Source organism: Aythya ferina, assembly GCF_964211825.1.
Source record: "Aythya ferina genome assembly, chromosome: 2".
NCBI lineage: Eukaryota > Metazoa > Chordata > Aves > Anseriformes > Anatidae > Aythya > Aythya ferina.
In genome coordinates, this window is record NC_140297.1 from 93,657,517 (window position 1) to 93,673,558 (window position 16,042).

The window sequence follows — 16,042 nt, forward strand, 5'->3', positions numbered from 1 at the left end:
ATTACTGCTTGACTACATACTTCTACAAATCATGTAAATAGAAGCTAATTAAGGAAAGCAATTATGATGCAAGCAATAAAATATAAACCACTTACGCTCCTGGGCCTTGCCATGTCCATGTGATTGTATCCTTCAGAAAGGAAGCATAACAGTTTTAATTATTGCACTTTAAACTTCTGTTAAATTATAGATGGCATAACTGATGACATACGGCTAATAGATTTTCATGCAAAATTCAATTTCCACAAGTTCTTAGTCCCAACATGAGTAAACCAAAGATAGCAGGAATCAAACTCTTATGAAGCTAGGAAACACCCACCAATTCAGCTCATAAATGTGGAATATCTATATCTGTATTTATAAGACATGTTATAAGACATGTAAAGATTTTCAGGGAATTCTTAAAAAGCTGTTAATCTTGGAAAAAAAAAATATATATAATATTTTAAACCACAAGCTGATGTTCCTTGAGATTCTCAGTCCATGTGCGTTTTCCTGACCCACCCTGCTGGACAGTGTCCAGGAAGTGTCCCTACACTGTAGCTGGACCTCCAAGCTACAGATATGAGCTCTGCAACAATTCTCGAGTGTCTGAGACCTGTAGAGATGACTTAATGGGAATCCTCTCAACTGAAAAGAATTAGTAGGACCAGGAAGACCACATGTTTTACCTCAAAGAGGATTTTTCCACTTGCTTTTTTTCCCCTCACGCATGGCATCCATCCATCTGCCTGATCCAAAAATCAAATGGTACAAGACATCTAAACCCACCGAGCTGCTCTCAGGGAAGACGAGCAACACTTTTAGATGGCTGACATGAAAAAGTTTACAACTCCAAATCCCAAAGCCACATAGGAACATTTCTTGGAATCCACAGTTATAATCCTGCTCAGAAAGTAGGGGGTGATGCCTAGCAGGAGTTTTAACCTCCTTTCTACTACTCAGAAATTACTGTCAATCATCCCTGAATTCTAACCAATTTTTTATTGCAATAAAAGGGTCTTGAAAGAGATGGAGATGATGCCTTTATGAACCGTCAAAAAAAAAAAAAAAAAAAAAGGAATCGTGTGTAAAACATTAACAGAGGGGAAATAGCAGTTAAAGAAGTAAACAAGATGCAACTAGCCAAAAGAGAACAGAGACCTTGAATGGAGTATATAACAGATCACAAGAAGGAAGATGACAAAGGTCACAAGATTTTTAAACTGTAAGATTAAGAAACAGTGTAGGAAAAAATTGCAATACTTGGAGACTTAATTTACATGTAGGAGCAAGAATGCAAAAACCTGAAAATGAGTTCCAGGTTTGTTTGTTTGTTTTTTGATTAACTGGAAAAATCATGCAGAAAGCCAACAGGACTCAAGAAATTCATGTTTCTAAAACATTGGAAAGATTTCTGTTAGCCTACTGAAAAAATTCTAGGTTCGTTCTATGCTACCACAGAAAATCTTTTTAAAGAGTTTAGGTGATCGATCACATGCTGTGATCTTGAAAAAAATCAAGTTAAACTCCTTTTAATTACAACTTAAAAATGTGACTCAAGGAAAACTGAAAGAAGGCAGCACAGGCATGAAAAGTGAAAAATATGATTATTGTGATAGATCGACAGCCTGGAATAAGGTCAATACACCATGAAGGACTGCTAAGAATTTAAATTTTGACTTTCAACAGTTATCTTAAAACCAAACAAAATATCATTAAAAAGCATTCCATTTCCAGCAATTGACATGGGTGCACGAGTGTAGACGTCTCCACCTAGTAATCTTATAGAACTTGGTCTCTAGTTCTGCCATGAAATAAAATTCTTATGGCAATTTTGATGTCTCTGGTAATACTGCAAATAAACTCATGAGGGGCTTTGTTTTTCCCATAAAGAGCTTTCATTTATAAGCCCTGGCCATTGAAGAGTAGATGGTTGATGTTCTCTCTTACCAGGGAATAGATTTGCCATAATAGAGCACCAAAGCACTACATGTATCTCACTCATCTCCCTAAATTACAACAGTGCAGGAGACAAAGAAAAAGCCAATCCCCCTGCCTTTGGCTAGGCAAAGGATCACTAAAGAAGAGTAGATATTTTCAGAATTCAGCCCTCGATAAACTCAAATACGTAACATATCTATCAACAATCTGGTGAGAAATTCCCAATACGAATGTCACAGTAGACATGCAGGCTTTTTTCTCATCGAGAACATTTGGATGCAACAGGGATAAGGAGTAAATGCCAGGGAGTGCAGAAGAGGATTGCGTCCTTCAGAAGAGAGAACTATTTATTAGTAAGCTCTTGCTAACGTATATTTTTAGGATGAAAAGAGCAAGCAGAAGACAGTAAGTAGTGTTTTCCACACCTGGGTTAAGATACCTCACAGCTACCAGCGTATGCTCACAGACAGCACACACTCTATGCTAACACTGAAAGAACAGTTCGAAACTTTTATATCTATTAATGGATCCTTTGGATGGCATGGAAGTCCATCTTTCACATAATTTTATTTGACATAGGGAGATGCTGAGAACCATACCAAGCTATAAACATAAGAGCAAACATTGTAGCAGAAGGAGAGCAAGCATATAAAAATACAACCACTCAGCTCTGACACAGTAACACTGAAGAAGAGATGCTGCCAAACCTCACAACAAATAACACAGCTAATTTCGGAAGACACTTGGACATGAAAATATGGTTAAAATATCTCTGTAATGTTTAGAGAGGTATATAGCCTTCCATAGTTACCAGCACTCTGCTAGAAAATTCAAATAAAGGAAGAGCTATAAGAACAATGAAGGGAATTAGCATAAAAATGAATTGTAAAACAATTGCTGTAGGACCTGTGGATTGGGCATCCGAGCATTTCCTTTAAATGGAATATAGTCAGTAGCTGTCTAACATCCTACATGCAGAGCACGATGGCTGAGCTCAAGCTAAAAGCAGTGGAGTGACCGAACACAATGCCTGACTCGACTTTGCTGGCTACGGAAAGAACTTAAATTCTTCTGTAAACCCCAAATTATAATATGCAGTGGTCAAACAAGTAGACAGAGAAGAAGCCAGAAACAATTAAAGTTTTCCAGAAATGTAGTCCTACCCTATGAAAACCATTATCTCCCTACTCCATTCTTTCTTGCTACTTAACTCTTAACTGCAGCCTAATCAAAATCTCACCTTCATATACCACCGTATTGTATTCCTCCTTCCCCTCCTCATTCCAACTTCGATACAACTCTTCTCTGATCCCAAACTAATATAAACTTAAGCAGCAATAGCAGTTATTCTCCTCCCCCACTCAACGTTTAATGAAAGTTTGGAGGTTAAATTACTCAGCAAGGCACTGAAACCTAGCAGTATTTTACAGTAATTAAAAGTAGTAGGAACAAGTAAAGTAACATACACAGATTCAGGCCTGTTGGATATCTACATAGATATTCACAGGTTTAAAACACGTTGTAATAATAAAAAAAAAAAAATTAAAAGCTCAAAAATTTCTTACATTGAAGATAAATCATTGTGAGCTTCAGTCTCTTCATACAGTATTAGGAACATTTATATTAGCTTACAAACACTGCATATTATGTACTACATATTTTAAGATACTTGTAGATTAAAGTTCGGTAGCCTTATTAAAAATTTATATAAAATATAAAAATATATGGTTTGATATTTTCATATTATAGTTTTATAAATATGCATATTTGCATTATAAAAAACTGGCAGTGCAATAAAGGTTTTAAAAGCTACTCAACCCTTTCTTGGAAATAGTTATGTAATCAGAAGTCAGGGGCAACGCATTACAATGCTCTTAATTCTACATGAGCATAGCAACTACTACACTTGTCACAGCATCCCCGAAGATAACTGAGTTACTGCTATCATGCCTGATCTCAGTCAACGGCAAGTGCTGGTCTATGCAAGTTAAATAAAGGACCTAAGAAAAGTTATTTATTTATTTTTTAAATCAAGCATGTTTGATATCAGCCTATAAATTGATGGAAAGTTCAATGGATGAAAAAAAAAAACAAAAAACAAAAACAAAAACCAACTTTAAAAAATAAGCACTCAGGAAATGAAATCCATCCTTAGTTCAAGGGGTTGTTAATGGGCTAGTCAAGGAGAGATGACATGAGACCTGATGTGACGCACATCAAAGAGGCAAGGTAGTCCTTATTTTACTTCTGACTCTCCTCCCACCTTCCCCTACATAATGTCCATTTTAATAAGGGGACACACTGGACCTGAAAATAGCCCCAGAGGGCTCAAAAAAAAAGAAGTTCAATTATAAAAGCTAGCATGGTTGACTGGGAAGCATCTAATTAACTGAGGAATGCAGAAAGACAGGATTCTTGCTGCAACAGGACAAGAAAGTATCCACAGTAAGAAAGCTGAAGTAAAACACAATCCTTCATGATCTTGAGGTAGATCAGGTGAGTTTCATCTTCGTTTACCTAGATCTTTGCAACCATTTGTGACAACTGTTGACTTTAGATATTGTAAAGAAACACTGTGTTTTACCTTAATCTGATGTCTACTGAAGGACTATTTCAAACTAGCTAGCGACCCAAGCGCAAAGTGAATGTGAAACATGGACAATGAGACACCTTATGAAGGTGCCAAGATCCCCAACACGTTTTTCTATTATCATTTAGCTAGCTGTGTTAATGCGTGACTAGCATCCTCACACTCAGCAGGCACAGATGTACCTTCCAGCAATAAATGAAGAAAACTCCCCAGCACACAGTGCAATAACGGGCAGTGCCTCAGAACAAGTGTCAGTTTCTGTCTAGGACCTTTATGTCTTGTCACATGCACAGCACTTCTCACAACAACCTGAATAACTTTCAGAGCACTGTTCAATGGAGTAACTTAACTCGAAATGTAAGTGCTTCTGCTTTTATTAAGTCTATTTATCCTGCTAGGAGCTTAAGGAACGCATACTCAAATAAGCGTTTACTAGTACTTTCCAAATTTCTAAGCCTAATTATCTAACCTACAAGGTTACAGAAGTACCAATGAATTTAGAGGAAAATGCCCCATGTTTCCAATTACATTGCAAGCTGAACTTACCAGTTTGTTTGGGTAACGTAAAACCACTGGCTGTACAGGAACTCCAGGAATAAATGCTCCTAGAAGGCACAAGACACCCCATTACCTTATAGCACATTTTGGTACAGAATTTATTGCAGCAAAAGATTTTATGATTAATGGTCTGATAATGTATAAGGATTAGTTGATAGAGAAAAAAGACCCAGAAGTAGCCTCAAAAGTAATTAAAAAAAAAAGAGTGACAGTGTATGTCCACCTTTTCAGAAGGTAAGATTATGAATGTTTACTTGTATTTTCTAAATTATAGTTTACATAAACTGTCATGCACACATCTCAGAGCCCAGTACCAAATTCAACTTGATAAATTATTACAAAAATTAAGAGAACATGCAAGATAGTTAAGTCAAAAGATTCCTCATGGTCAACAGTATTTTTTCCATGAAGAATCTAAGCTTTCTTATGCAAAAGAAGCTCTCTACATTTAGCTAAGCAACACTAGTTTAGAGGAAATGTATCATCTCTGAAGTAACAGAATTATTTTCTTTTTTTTTTTCCCCCCTTAATTCCCCTCAGAAGGGCTTGTTTTTAGTCAGTTATGTAAAATACGATGGAGTATACTGAACTAGAATTATTGCACGGAAGTGTCACTTCATTTCATGTGAAAATTATGGTTCTAATAAGTGGCACAAAATCTACGTGTCATTTGCTAATCGTTTTTTTATAATTATCTTATTCAACATTCTTCTAAACATCTTTTTTTTTGTGAAAACGTTTGGTTTGAAAAGAAACCTTTACTTAAACTAAGTTTTGTATGGTAATTTGCTAAGTACTGCTGAATATTCCAATTAAAATTAAGAACCAAATGATGAAAGCATACTGTATGCTTAGCATTATGTTTATTTTACAGAATGAATAATTACATAGACATAAAAAGAAAAACTGCTAGTGGTGTATAAACATCTTTAATGAAGGTTGTTTGAACGGGGCCTTGCAGAGATGTGGTTCTTGGCCCAGTAGTACTTTCTATTATGTCTCCAAGAACAGCAGCCTAAGCAACTTTCAAAGATGACAAAATCTGAGTGGTAGATGACAACGTTACTATTTAAACAAAGCTAGATAGTTTGCCCATGTCATTAGCTTGCATGACCACAAACAAAAAACTGCATAATAAGAACAAGGAATGTAGGCCATAAAAGCAGAACTGGGAAAGGCATCCTGAAAGCAGTTACTCAGAGACCTAAAGTTACTTGATATCAAAGTGAGGTATCTTGAGGCAAAGGAATTCTGGGAGGCTGGACGGATACAGAATGAAGTTGCAGCAGGAAAAGTGAGATAGTCAAGAGGCAGACAGCAGCATGTACTAGACCAGAGGAGAGGAAGATAGTGGGAATTGGAGGCAGAAAGTATATGGCATCTGGTGGCTGGAATGCCTATGGAACAGAGGGAGAGAAGGAAAACAGGGTTTTAAAGAAGAATTTGGATGGGTTTTCAAAGCGTGGCCAGGATTTGGGGAAGGAGGAGAGGGAAGGAATAGAGCGCGAAAGAAGCAGATGTTCTAACCACCACTCATTCATCTACAAGGTAAGTGTTAAGAAGGGTGAAGAAAGAGCTTTTTGAATGTTTGCTCAGTATTTCCTTCAGCCAAATGAATTAGTGCAAGGAACCACAATGCTGACTCACTGCACGATATTCCAGTAGGGATATGTAAGTTGCGAGCAACATAAAATGAGACACTCAGTAAGAACAGAACACGGTGAGCTAGGCAGAAGCCTAGGAAGAGTCAAAAAAAACAAAAAACAAACATATATCACAAAGGCCTTGTTCACCGCAGCCTGCTCATTCTCATCTTTGTACCTACACCAGGAAGACAAGTTTTTATTAACCATTGCTCGTTCACCGCAGTGTTGACAATCCCATTATAACCACAATTCACATCTGCGACAATGTTCAGTGTTATATGCTCTACTAATTTGATAAGCTAACAGGGTGCTACTAACAGAAAACAGCCTAGAATGCAGACATTTGATAATAAAGCTTGAGACAAAAAAAAAAAAAAAGAGCCCCTGTAACAGTGTTATACTGGCAAGATTCTTGTGCTATCTTCACCAGAATGCAACTCAACAGGAAAGTTCAAGAAGTCAGGAATCAACCAAACACTACACAGCAGCAAATGCAGCACCAGTCTGAAATGGATACAAGCTGATACCTTTATAGCATATTGAAATACTACAAGACAGACCCAAAAGAGGAAATGGAGGAGGCAACAAAAAAAAAAAAAAGAAAAAAGGACAACCACAAACAAATACCCAGTAAGAAACCTCCTTCAGCTCTCATGAATTTCAGAAGTCAAGAAAATAAATCTAATTATTCAAATGAACGTTTTACGTAACAGTGGAACTACAATTCTACAAAACAATTGCAGTTCAAGAAATTTCTATTTCAATCCCACCCTACTGCAAGATTTAATTCTATTTCTGCAACAGCAAACAAATTACAATGCAAGTGGTATTTCAGAAATTGAAGAAACAAGAACAGTCTGTAGAGAACAGAGAAGTAAGCATCATACCTACCAGGCTTGAATGTAATTAGACAGGATCGGTTTGTGCAAGTGCCCTCTGGGAATATCATTATCTTCAAGTTAAAAAAAAAAAAAAAAAATTGAGTTAAGAAATATTTGAATGTGTATTTATAAAATCTTTTAAAATATAATGTTAACCAATTACATTCAAAAAAAGCAGAACTACTTTTCCCTGATAAAAGAAAAACATTTTTGGCTATTAAGACAGAACTCTGCTTGACCTCTTCATTGAGGAGTTTTGTTTTTTGTTTTTTTTTAAACCGTTAATTTGCCTCTTTCTTGATCTCTGATAACAACATGATTCTATCAGAACATTAACAGGGACTAGGAAAACCTCACGAGTTTGAAAGAATTTTCATAAAAGTCTTTGGTGCCTGTAAAAATATTGTACTCAGTTCTGCACCAAAACTAAATTCCTGCTCCCAGTCTACCTGCTTACAGGCTAAGAAAAGAAAGATTGATATCTTCTTTCTGCATTTATTACTGGGCTTGCACACAGATATGAGAATGACGGAGGCTGAAAATATCTAAACGGAATTCTAACAAGAAGAAAAATGCTCAAGTTGAACCAAATTCAGAGGAAGAGATTAGAGTGAAAAAAAATGCACAAAAAATCTTGGCAAAAAGCCATGAACTGCTGAAACTTTGCTGCGTTACAGAACTAGGCGTTTAAAGGAAGTAAAAAAAAGAAAGTAAATAAGACAGCAATGAACTAGAATGATCATTACTGGTTTTATTGCCTACTTTTGTACAAGTTTGTTAGATATTCTAGAAATCATTTCAGCTCTGTAATTCAATTTCATCATCTGTAAATATGAATATTTATTTGTTTTTATGTGCTTTGAAATCTATTGATAAAAGTCATGATGTGAAAGCTCTGGATCGCCTTTCTGACACTGTTCAGAATGTTTCAGTAGTCCAACATGTGGACATAACAACTGTAGTAGTAACAATGCCATTAAAAAAAAGTAATACTTTTTATCTTACTCTAAAAAAAAAAAAATCACAAGAAAAGTGCTTCAAATTTTGAGAGAAATTACATGCTTTTATAAAACATAGACCTTAGGCATTCATCCCTCCCTTCTCATTACTCTCTTCCAACACGCTTTATAAGCAGTCGCATTTTAAGTGAAGAAAAAAACCCTGAAACACGATTACAGAACTGTTTTCACGATGTGGCCCAACAGAGACATACTCCAGTTACTAGAACATTTGAATTGCTTGGATTATCTCCAGCAGTGACAGTATGCCAGAATACTGAGAAGGGCAGGAACGCACAATGCTCCCCAGGTATTCTACTGAGCACCTAATGATTTTCTTAGAGGTCTTCCCAAACCTGACACGGTTTTGTCCACTCAATATCACTTAAAACCTCTCTTCCCAGGAACTTATCCAGTCTCCCCTTGAAAACACACTGCAATGAAAAGCTAGGTTACTTTTTTTTTTGGGTATAGATTAGGATCTTATGTTTGATCTTCCAAAAAGAAGGGAGAACCTCACCCCCCACAAACCACCTAAAGCATCCTGCAAGGAAATGAAGAAAACTGCCTATCTGAAGCCTCGAAATGCCAAATACCATCTGACACCCAGTAGGAGCATACAGTACCTGTGGCCATTTACCATCAGATTGAGCGCGTCTCTTTATCTCTTCAACAGTTTTCCTGCGAGAATCCTGGTCTGACCGAGACACAAATACTGGTCGGATGTATTTGATAAGAGCTAAAGAGGAAGGAAAACAAACAAGCAAAACTGCATTTTTTTCTACTTTGTTTGAAAGAGATCCACTTCTACCCCTGCAGTCCTCTGGACAAATACTGATAAATGTATATAACTACTTTATTATATTTACTACAACATTAAATTCTCAGCTGAATTACTGGAGTTTTATTCAAATACTTTCATGAATTCCTGCGAGGGAAACCATTTTCACAATTCTGGCACTTGTTCAATCTTTAATAGACCATTATACATAAATCACAATTTAAAACACGATTGTGCATATTATGCATAGTTTTCTGTAACAAAGCAGCTGTGGCTGACTACAGCCAGTTTCCTCCTCCTACAAAACCTACAGGACTCCCCCATCCCACCCCTAAAAGCAGCAGGAGCCTCCCTAGGCAAGCAAAAACATACCCTATGGCTTGAACTGCCATTGTCTTTATTTCCTACGACAGCTCAGCTTCACTGATGGCACTCTATCAAAGATATTGCATACGTGCTTTACGTTATCTTTTCTGGGGCAATCAGCACAATCAAAAGAAAATGCATGCTTATTTTCTAAGCTGTCACCTGTTTGCCTGTTTCTCATACTAGATGATTCAGATCTCAGGCATTCTTTTCCTGGCTCAGTGGGAAAACTTTTTATACACAGGAAGACACAAAATCTGAATTAGCAGGAGTCAGAAATCAATCCGCAATACCCTACCCATGCATGTCTATCCAGGATACTGAAGCCCTCTCTTTTTAAAACAAACAAAAACCCCATGTATATACAAATCTGCAACGTCAAAGAGCATTACAAGAGAAGCATCTGCAAATATACCACTATGTTTTAACCTCAGCAGGCTGTCCTTAAATAACTTATCACCCCCATATCTTGTAGTCTTACTTAGAGGTTTAAGTCACTAAATCATTAGCTATTCTAGTTGCCTAAAACACACAAATAAAACACAGTTTTCACATTTGCCACTACTATAAGATGAGTTCCCTGACACTAGTTGTATAATCTTCTTTTGTCAAGGATATACTTGCTGCATTAATGGATCAGCCAGTACTTAAAGTGTGAAGAAAAAAAAAACAACAACAACAAACAACAACAACAAACAAAACACAGCATAAAGAACAGTCCTGTACTCAGCAAAAGCTGCTGGTTCAGTTAGCGTCCCACTGGCAGTTTAGCCAGCACTCACCAAAATCGTCCTATGGTTGTGTTAAACTAACCCATCGCACCTTGCAGCAAATTCCCAGACATCTGACCAGCCTCTGAAATTGCGTTTATCCCACAAGTTGCAGAAGCTTAGGACACAGTTTATTAGATACAAGTTACCGGAAAACACGTTTGCACTTTTTCCTACATGCCTGCTCTTGACCAATATCCACAGAACGGTGCTGACTAGGGAAGCATCGAAGGCCATCGTGGGCCAGCTGGGGCTACTGTTGTGGGAAGGTTAAAAACAAAAATAAATAAAAAAAAAAAAACGAAACACCTCAAAAAAAGAAGAAAGAAACAGAACAAGCCAAGAAAAAAAGCAAAGAAAACCATACTGAATTTCACAGCTCTTTCTTATTGATGGTAGTCATGAGTTTCTCTTACTACTGAAAAAAAACAAAAACACACCAATTATAACAGAAAAACCTCAAGCATCCTCAGCTTTTCCCCAAAAACTTCTTTTGCATTAAGCCCAGATGATGGAATTCAGACCGTGGAACGAACAGGAAAATTTCAGAGCTCCAAGGCTCTTATACAAATTGACTTCTTGTTACAGGACTTCTTTAAAACAGAAGAAATTAAGCAAGCAGGTTTTACTTTACTATGAGAAAGATACCAAAATATAGGCAGACGTCTTTGAAATAGATAAGCTCAACAATAAATTCAAAATACTCTGAAGAACCCGGGAGTTCATTCGTGCTCTCCAGGCAGGCTACAACGCCAACAAAAAGTGGGCTGTTGGCACTCAAGCTGCTGACCTTAATGGTGTTGTAGGCTGCTGATTTACAACATAGAGAGAAGAAATCTGCAACATTTTTGAAAAAAAAAAAAAAAACAAACTGCTGTAAGGTGAAAAAGTGTTTAAGGACTCTTTCAATGAATTTCAGCAGTATCTAAATGTGAGATTCTCTCTGAAGGGCCATGGCTATACAATGGTGCTCTGTCTTGTGTTGGGATAGAGAACTGGATGATTAAGTTGCAGAACTTGATGGGGAAGTAATTTGGTATCTTTTCAGTTCTAAGATGAAAACATGTCCAGCTACCCGGGCATATTTTTTTCCCTCTATATAAATATTTCTTACTCATGATGTGCAAGAAAAGCCTATCAAGCACCTTCAAGGGATAAACCTGAATGGAAACTCATACGTTTACTAGATGGGGGGATCAATTGACATCAAAAATTGATAGTTTTTATAGCACAGTATGATCCTCCCTTCTCCTACAGCTTCTCTGTATTCTGCAAAGTACAAATTACCTCCTCTCCTTCACAGACTTCAACTGACTATCATATTTCCCTATTCATTTCAAAAGGTACCAACTTCCTCTCTTCTCTTCAGAGGGTGAAGTTACAGACGTGGAGCAGTTGCTTAAAGTTTAAATTGGCTTATCAACTCAAATTCAGTTTCAAAATGTTCAGACCGCAAGAGAGTTTTGAATCTCAAAAAGTTGCCTAAGAGCACCAAATCAGATTTTGCCGACGACAAATTGCCTTTCCTTCTTACTGAACTATTTCTGCACTAGCACTGACTTCATCAGCTATGAAAACTAGCTGAAATATAGCTTTTATCCCAGCTGTTTTACCAGTCAAAAATAAGAGAGCTGAACTTGAGGTTGGATCCAGTAGACTTAATGTGAAAACGTAAGGACCTATGCTGACAGGTGAACAGATCCAGCTTCCTCAGCCCACCTAAGATGATGCTACGGATTCACAGATGCCACCCTCCTTGGGCCCTGACCTACCAAGGCTCTGGAAAGCCATCGTGCTGAAAGACATTTCCTACTTCAGTATCATGGTGATGTGCTCAGCCTGTTCTGGCACTCTCTACTTACCAGATGCTGCTTGTTTATTTTTATTTTATTTTTTGGTATGATCACTGAAATCTCACGTGTATTTCACTGAATCATAGAATGGTTTGGGTTGGAAGGGAACTTTGAAGGTCATCTAGTCCAACACCCCTGCAGGGACAAGAAGGGAAAGCTTTGACTTGATCAGGTTGCTCAAAGCCCCTTCCAACCTGGCCTTGAACACCTCCAGGGGTGGGGCATCCACAGCTTCTCTGGGCAGCCTGTGCCAGTGCCTCATCATCACGAAAGATTTTTTTTCCCTTATATCCAATTCAAATCTATCCTCTTTCAGTTTAAAACCATTACCCCTTGTCCTGTAATTAAAAGCCCTGGTAAAAAGCCTTTATCCATCTCTCTTATAAGTCTTCCTTATGCATGTTGCAGACCGCAACAAGGTCTCCCCACAGCCTTTTCTTCTTCAGGCTGAACAATCCCAGCCCTCAGCCTTTCTTCACAGGACTGCTGTTCGTTTTCGTGGCCCTCCTCTGGACCTGCTCTAACAGGTCCATATCTTTCTTCCACCTGAGACCCCAAAGCTGGATGGGGCCAGGTGGGGTCTTTGGGTGAGCAGTTCCTCCCTGAAGTTTAAGCCAGTGTTAAGTAGGTGATTTTCCTTACCACTAATGACTAACTGAAGAGGTCATAACTCTTCTTAGAGCCCCAAAAGGGTTTTTGTTTGTTTTATTCTTTGTTTGCCTAAAAATAAGGAAGTTGTCCGAAGGAGTCACGAGTTAAGTCTGATTCTGAAACTGGATTTTGTGGTCCAGGAGAACTGCCTTCAAATTAGAAAGCAATAAAACATGTATATACAGACACGTGTGGAATACTTCCAGTGCCATGAAGAGCAAGCTTTTAATCATCAGGAATAAAACTGCCAATGGATCAAAAGCTTAATATTCAATGACTGGCAAACTAAGGGTACAATAATACAGGCAGCTTCTCCAGAAACCTATTAAAATAATTCCAGAACCAAACCTGGTAAACCATTAGCATTCAGATCTTTCCATGCTTACTAAATGACCTGATCCTTCTGTTAAACAATTATAATACCCTGATCAACACTGTCATTACATTAACTACATATGGAAGACATCCATACATGGCTAGACAAAGATCATCTCTTCACCCAAAGTCCTCACCAATGAAAATTACCTTAAATTTCATCTGTTGCTTCATTTGTCACGTGTTGAAAAGTCAGCTCAGAGTTAAATGGATGTACTTTATTCAAAACTTATCAGAAGATTCTGAATGACTGTTAACGAGCCTCAATTAAGAGATAGCAAGCTTAGGATTATCAGCAGCTGACTGCAAAACTCCACTGCAGCCAGTACAAGACGTTTGCAAGACTTGCAAAGCTGAAGAACATAAAAACCAATTCTGACTGCTCTGAGAAATTCTAGATGAGTATCTGGAGTGTTGACAATTCACCAAGCAATCCAAGAAAAACACGACCACCTTTTCACAGGTAGCATTAAAGAAATACCAGTAGTCTAGTACTACAAAATATATCTCTACCAAAAAAAAAAAAAAAAATTATAAATAACATTACAATTAAAATAGCAGATTCAAAAGGAGGAGAAGATTGGCAGTTGCATCTGCTCCACAGAAAACCTCTTTCAAGCAACATTTATATATAAAAAAATATATATATATACATATACATATATATATATATATATGTATATATATATATATATATACACACACACACAATATACAAAAAAACACTATTTCTCTCTACCAGGAAGTTTTCACTAAACATTTGACCACTCATTACAGTGATTCCTTACCTCTCTTTTAAGGTCCATTTACTTTAGCACCACAAGCTACTGTAAATGATGTTGCTCATATAAAAGTATTATTTAAAAAAAAAAAAATTTTTTTTTTTTTTTGATTTCTGAATCTCAGTTATGACCTTTACCATACTTAATTCCATGTCATTTTTCTGAACACTTCATAATGGACTGCATCAATTTCGTGGCTACACGATATAAAATGAATGCAGCTATATAGGAAAAAACACTTAGACCATACTATAATATTCCAGTAATAGTCCATCCAATCCCTACATGAAGTTTTCTGATTTTTACTTTTGTAAATGTTTTTGCTCACAGATGGAAAAAAAAAAACAAAACATTAAGTGAAACTTTTTAAAAATTGATTGCAGTAAGTCTAGGCTTTCAATTGAAAGTTTCTGAAATCACCTTAAAGTAAATTAAGTATATAGGAAGCAGTAGGAACTTTTCAATATACATTATTTGTGTCGTTGCACTGAAGGTAGCAATCTCAGTATCCCTACAGATTCTACTCAGGTTTTTCCACTAACCCTCACTGAATCCAACATGGAATATTTAAGTGGCAATTACAGTGTTCTGTCAAATGCCATCCTACCACCCATCACATTTCAGTAGCACAACATGGCCTGGAGTTCCCTCATCTAGTTGGGGTCCTGCAAGGAGTCCCGCTAAATGCAAAGAAGAGCTCCACATGGAGCTCTTCAGCACAACTGCACCAAATAAATCAAAATCACAAATCTGATGAAAATCTACGTTGGTTGTTTAAACACTACTGACTTGGGTATCTGCAACCATCTGCTTTTGCTTCTCCCTCACAAGCAAACCCACTGATGCATGAGGAGTTAGCAACACACCCTTGATGCAGGTTACCATTCAAAGCAGACAATGCTCCACGAAACACTTCTGGGACTGCACCCCTACCCATGCTAAGAAAGGGAAGTTCTGGTAGACTCTATCTATAGCCTCATGCTTTGCTTCTATAGCCTCATCCTAATTTGCTTTTCTAGTTACCGGGTCCTAAGACGTTGCAATTTCAGCAGAAATAGAACCATGAGCTCTCTGGAATTGTTTTGACTCAGTACAATAATTCATCTTTGGAGAAAGGACAGCTCCCCTTCCACCCTCCCTTTTCCTGTTAATATTCAAGCTAGACCAAGAAAAATAATCTCGCCACGTGTTATAGCATTTTTTTCTTTGTGCTTCAGACCTTCTCATCCACAACCAGTGAAGTTCCTAAATAATGGTTTTTAATTTAAAACAAAACAAAACAAAAACTTACTTCCCCAAACAGGAATATCTTTGCTTTCTGCTTTCATCACAATGGAGGCGAAGGTCATAGTTACTGGAATGGCATCGAAGTAGGAAGAATGGGGAGCCACTGTTAAGATCGCTGCTTCTGCTGGCAACGCCCGCCTGCCTTTCACGTTTATCCAGTGGAATCCACCAGCAAGCCACATCATTCTCATGATTGCTTTCAGCAAAACATCCACTATCCTGAAAAGAGGCAAGACAACAGTTACACTGCCACAGGGGTACCTTCAAATAACAAAAAGAAAAACATTACATAAAAACTATTAGCAAGACAAAAACATAGGCAGGATACACTGCTGAAACAGGAACACGGCACAGACCTCCTGCTTTCTTTTTCTGAGCAGGTTTAATGCCACTTAAGGTTAGACACCATTCAATTTCATCTCATTCCCAAATATTAATACTTCTAAATCATAGCAACATTGGCTTTTATTTTAACATTAATTCTGATTCAGACTATGACTGTTGAGCTTTGCATATACAATGCCTAATAATGCTTTCTATTAATACCCAAAAAGCTCTAAAACTAAGCCCTAAAAAAACAA

The 16,042-nt window shown here is 37.3% G+C and overlaps 1 protein-coding gene across 4 annotated transcripts in view; it reads right to left on the bottom strand.

The window, feature by feature from the left end:
- LPCAT1 (lysophosphatidylcholine acyltransferase 1) overlaps positions 1 to 16,042 on the bottom strand; it is a 47,161-nt gene that overhangs the window by 24,282 nt on the left and 6,837 nt on the right. For all 4 annotated transcript variants that reach the window (XM_084509320.1, XM_084509322.1, XM_084509321.1 and 1 more), the window contains exons 3-7: positions 15,466 to 15,680; positions 9,223 to 9,335; positions 7,609 to 7,669; positions 5,060 to 5,118; positions 96 to 130 (exon numbers count right to left, since the gene is read on the bottom strand). In XM_084509320.1, the coding sequence (XP_084365446.1) occupies positions 96 to 130; positions 5,060 to 5,118; positions 7,609 to 7,669; positions 9,223 to 9,335; positions 15,466 to 15,680 (483 nt within the window). The remainder of the gene's footprint in view (positions 1 to 95; positions 131 to 5,059; positions 5,119 to 7,608; positions 7,670 to 9,222; positions 9,336 to 15,465; positions 15,681 to 16,042) is intronic.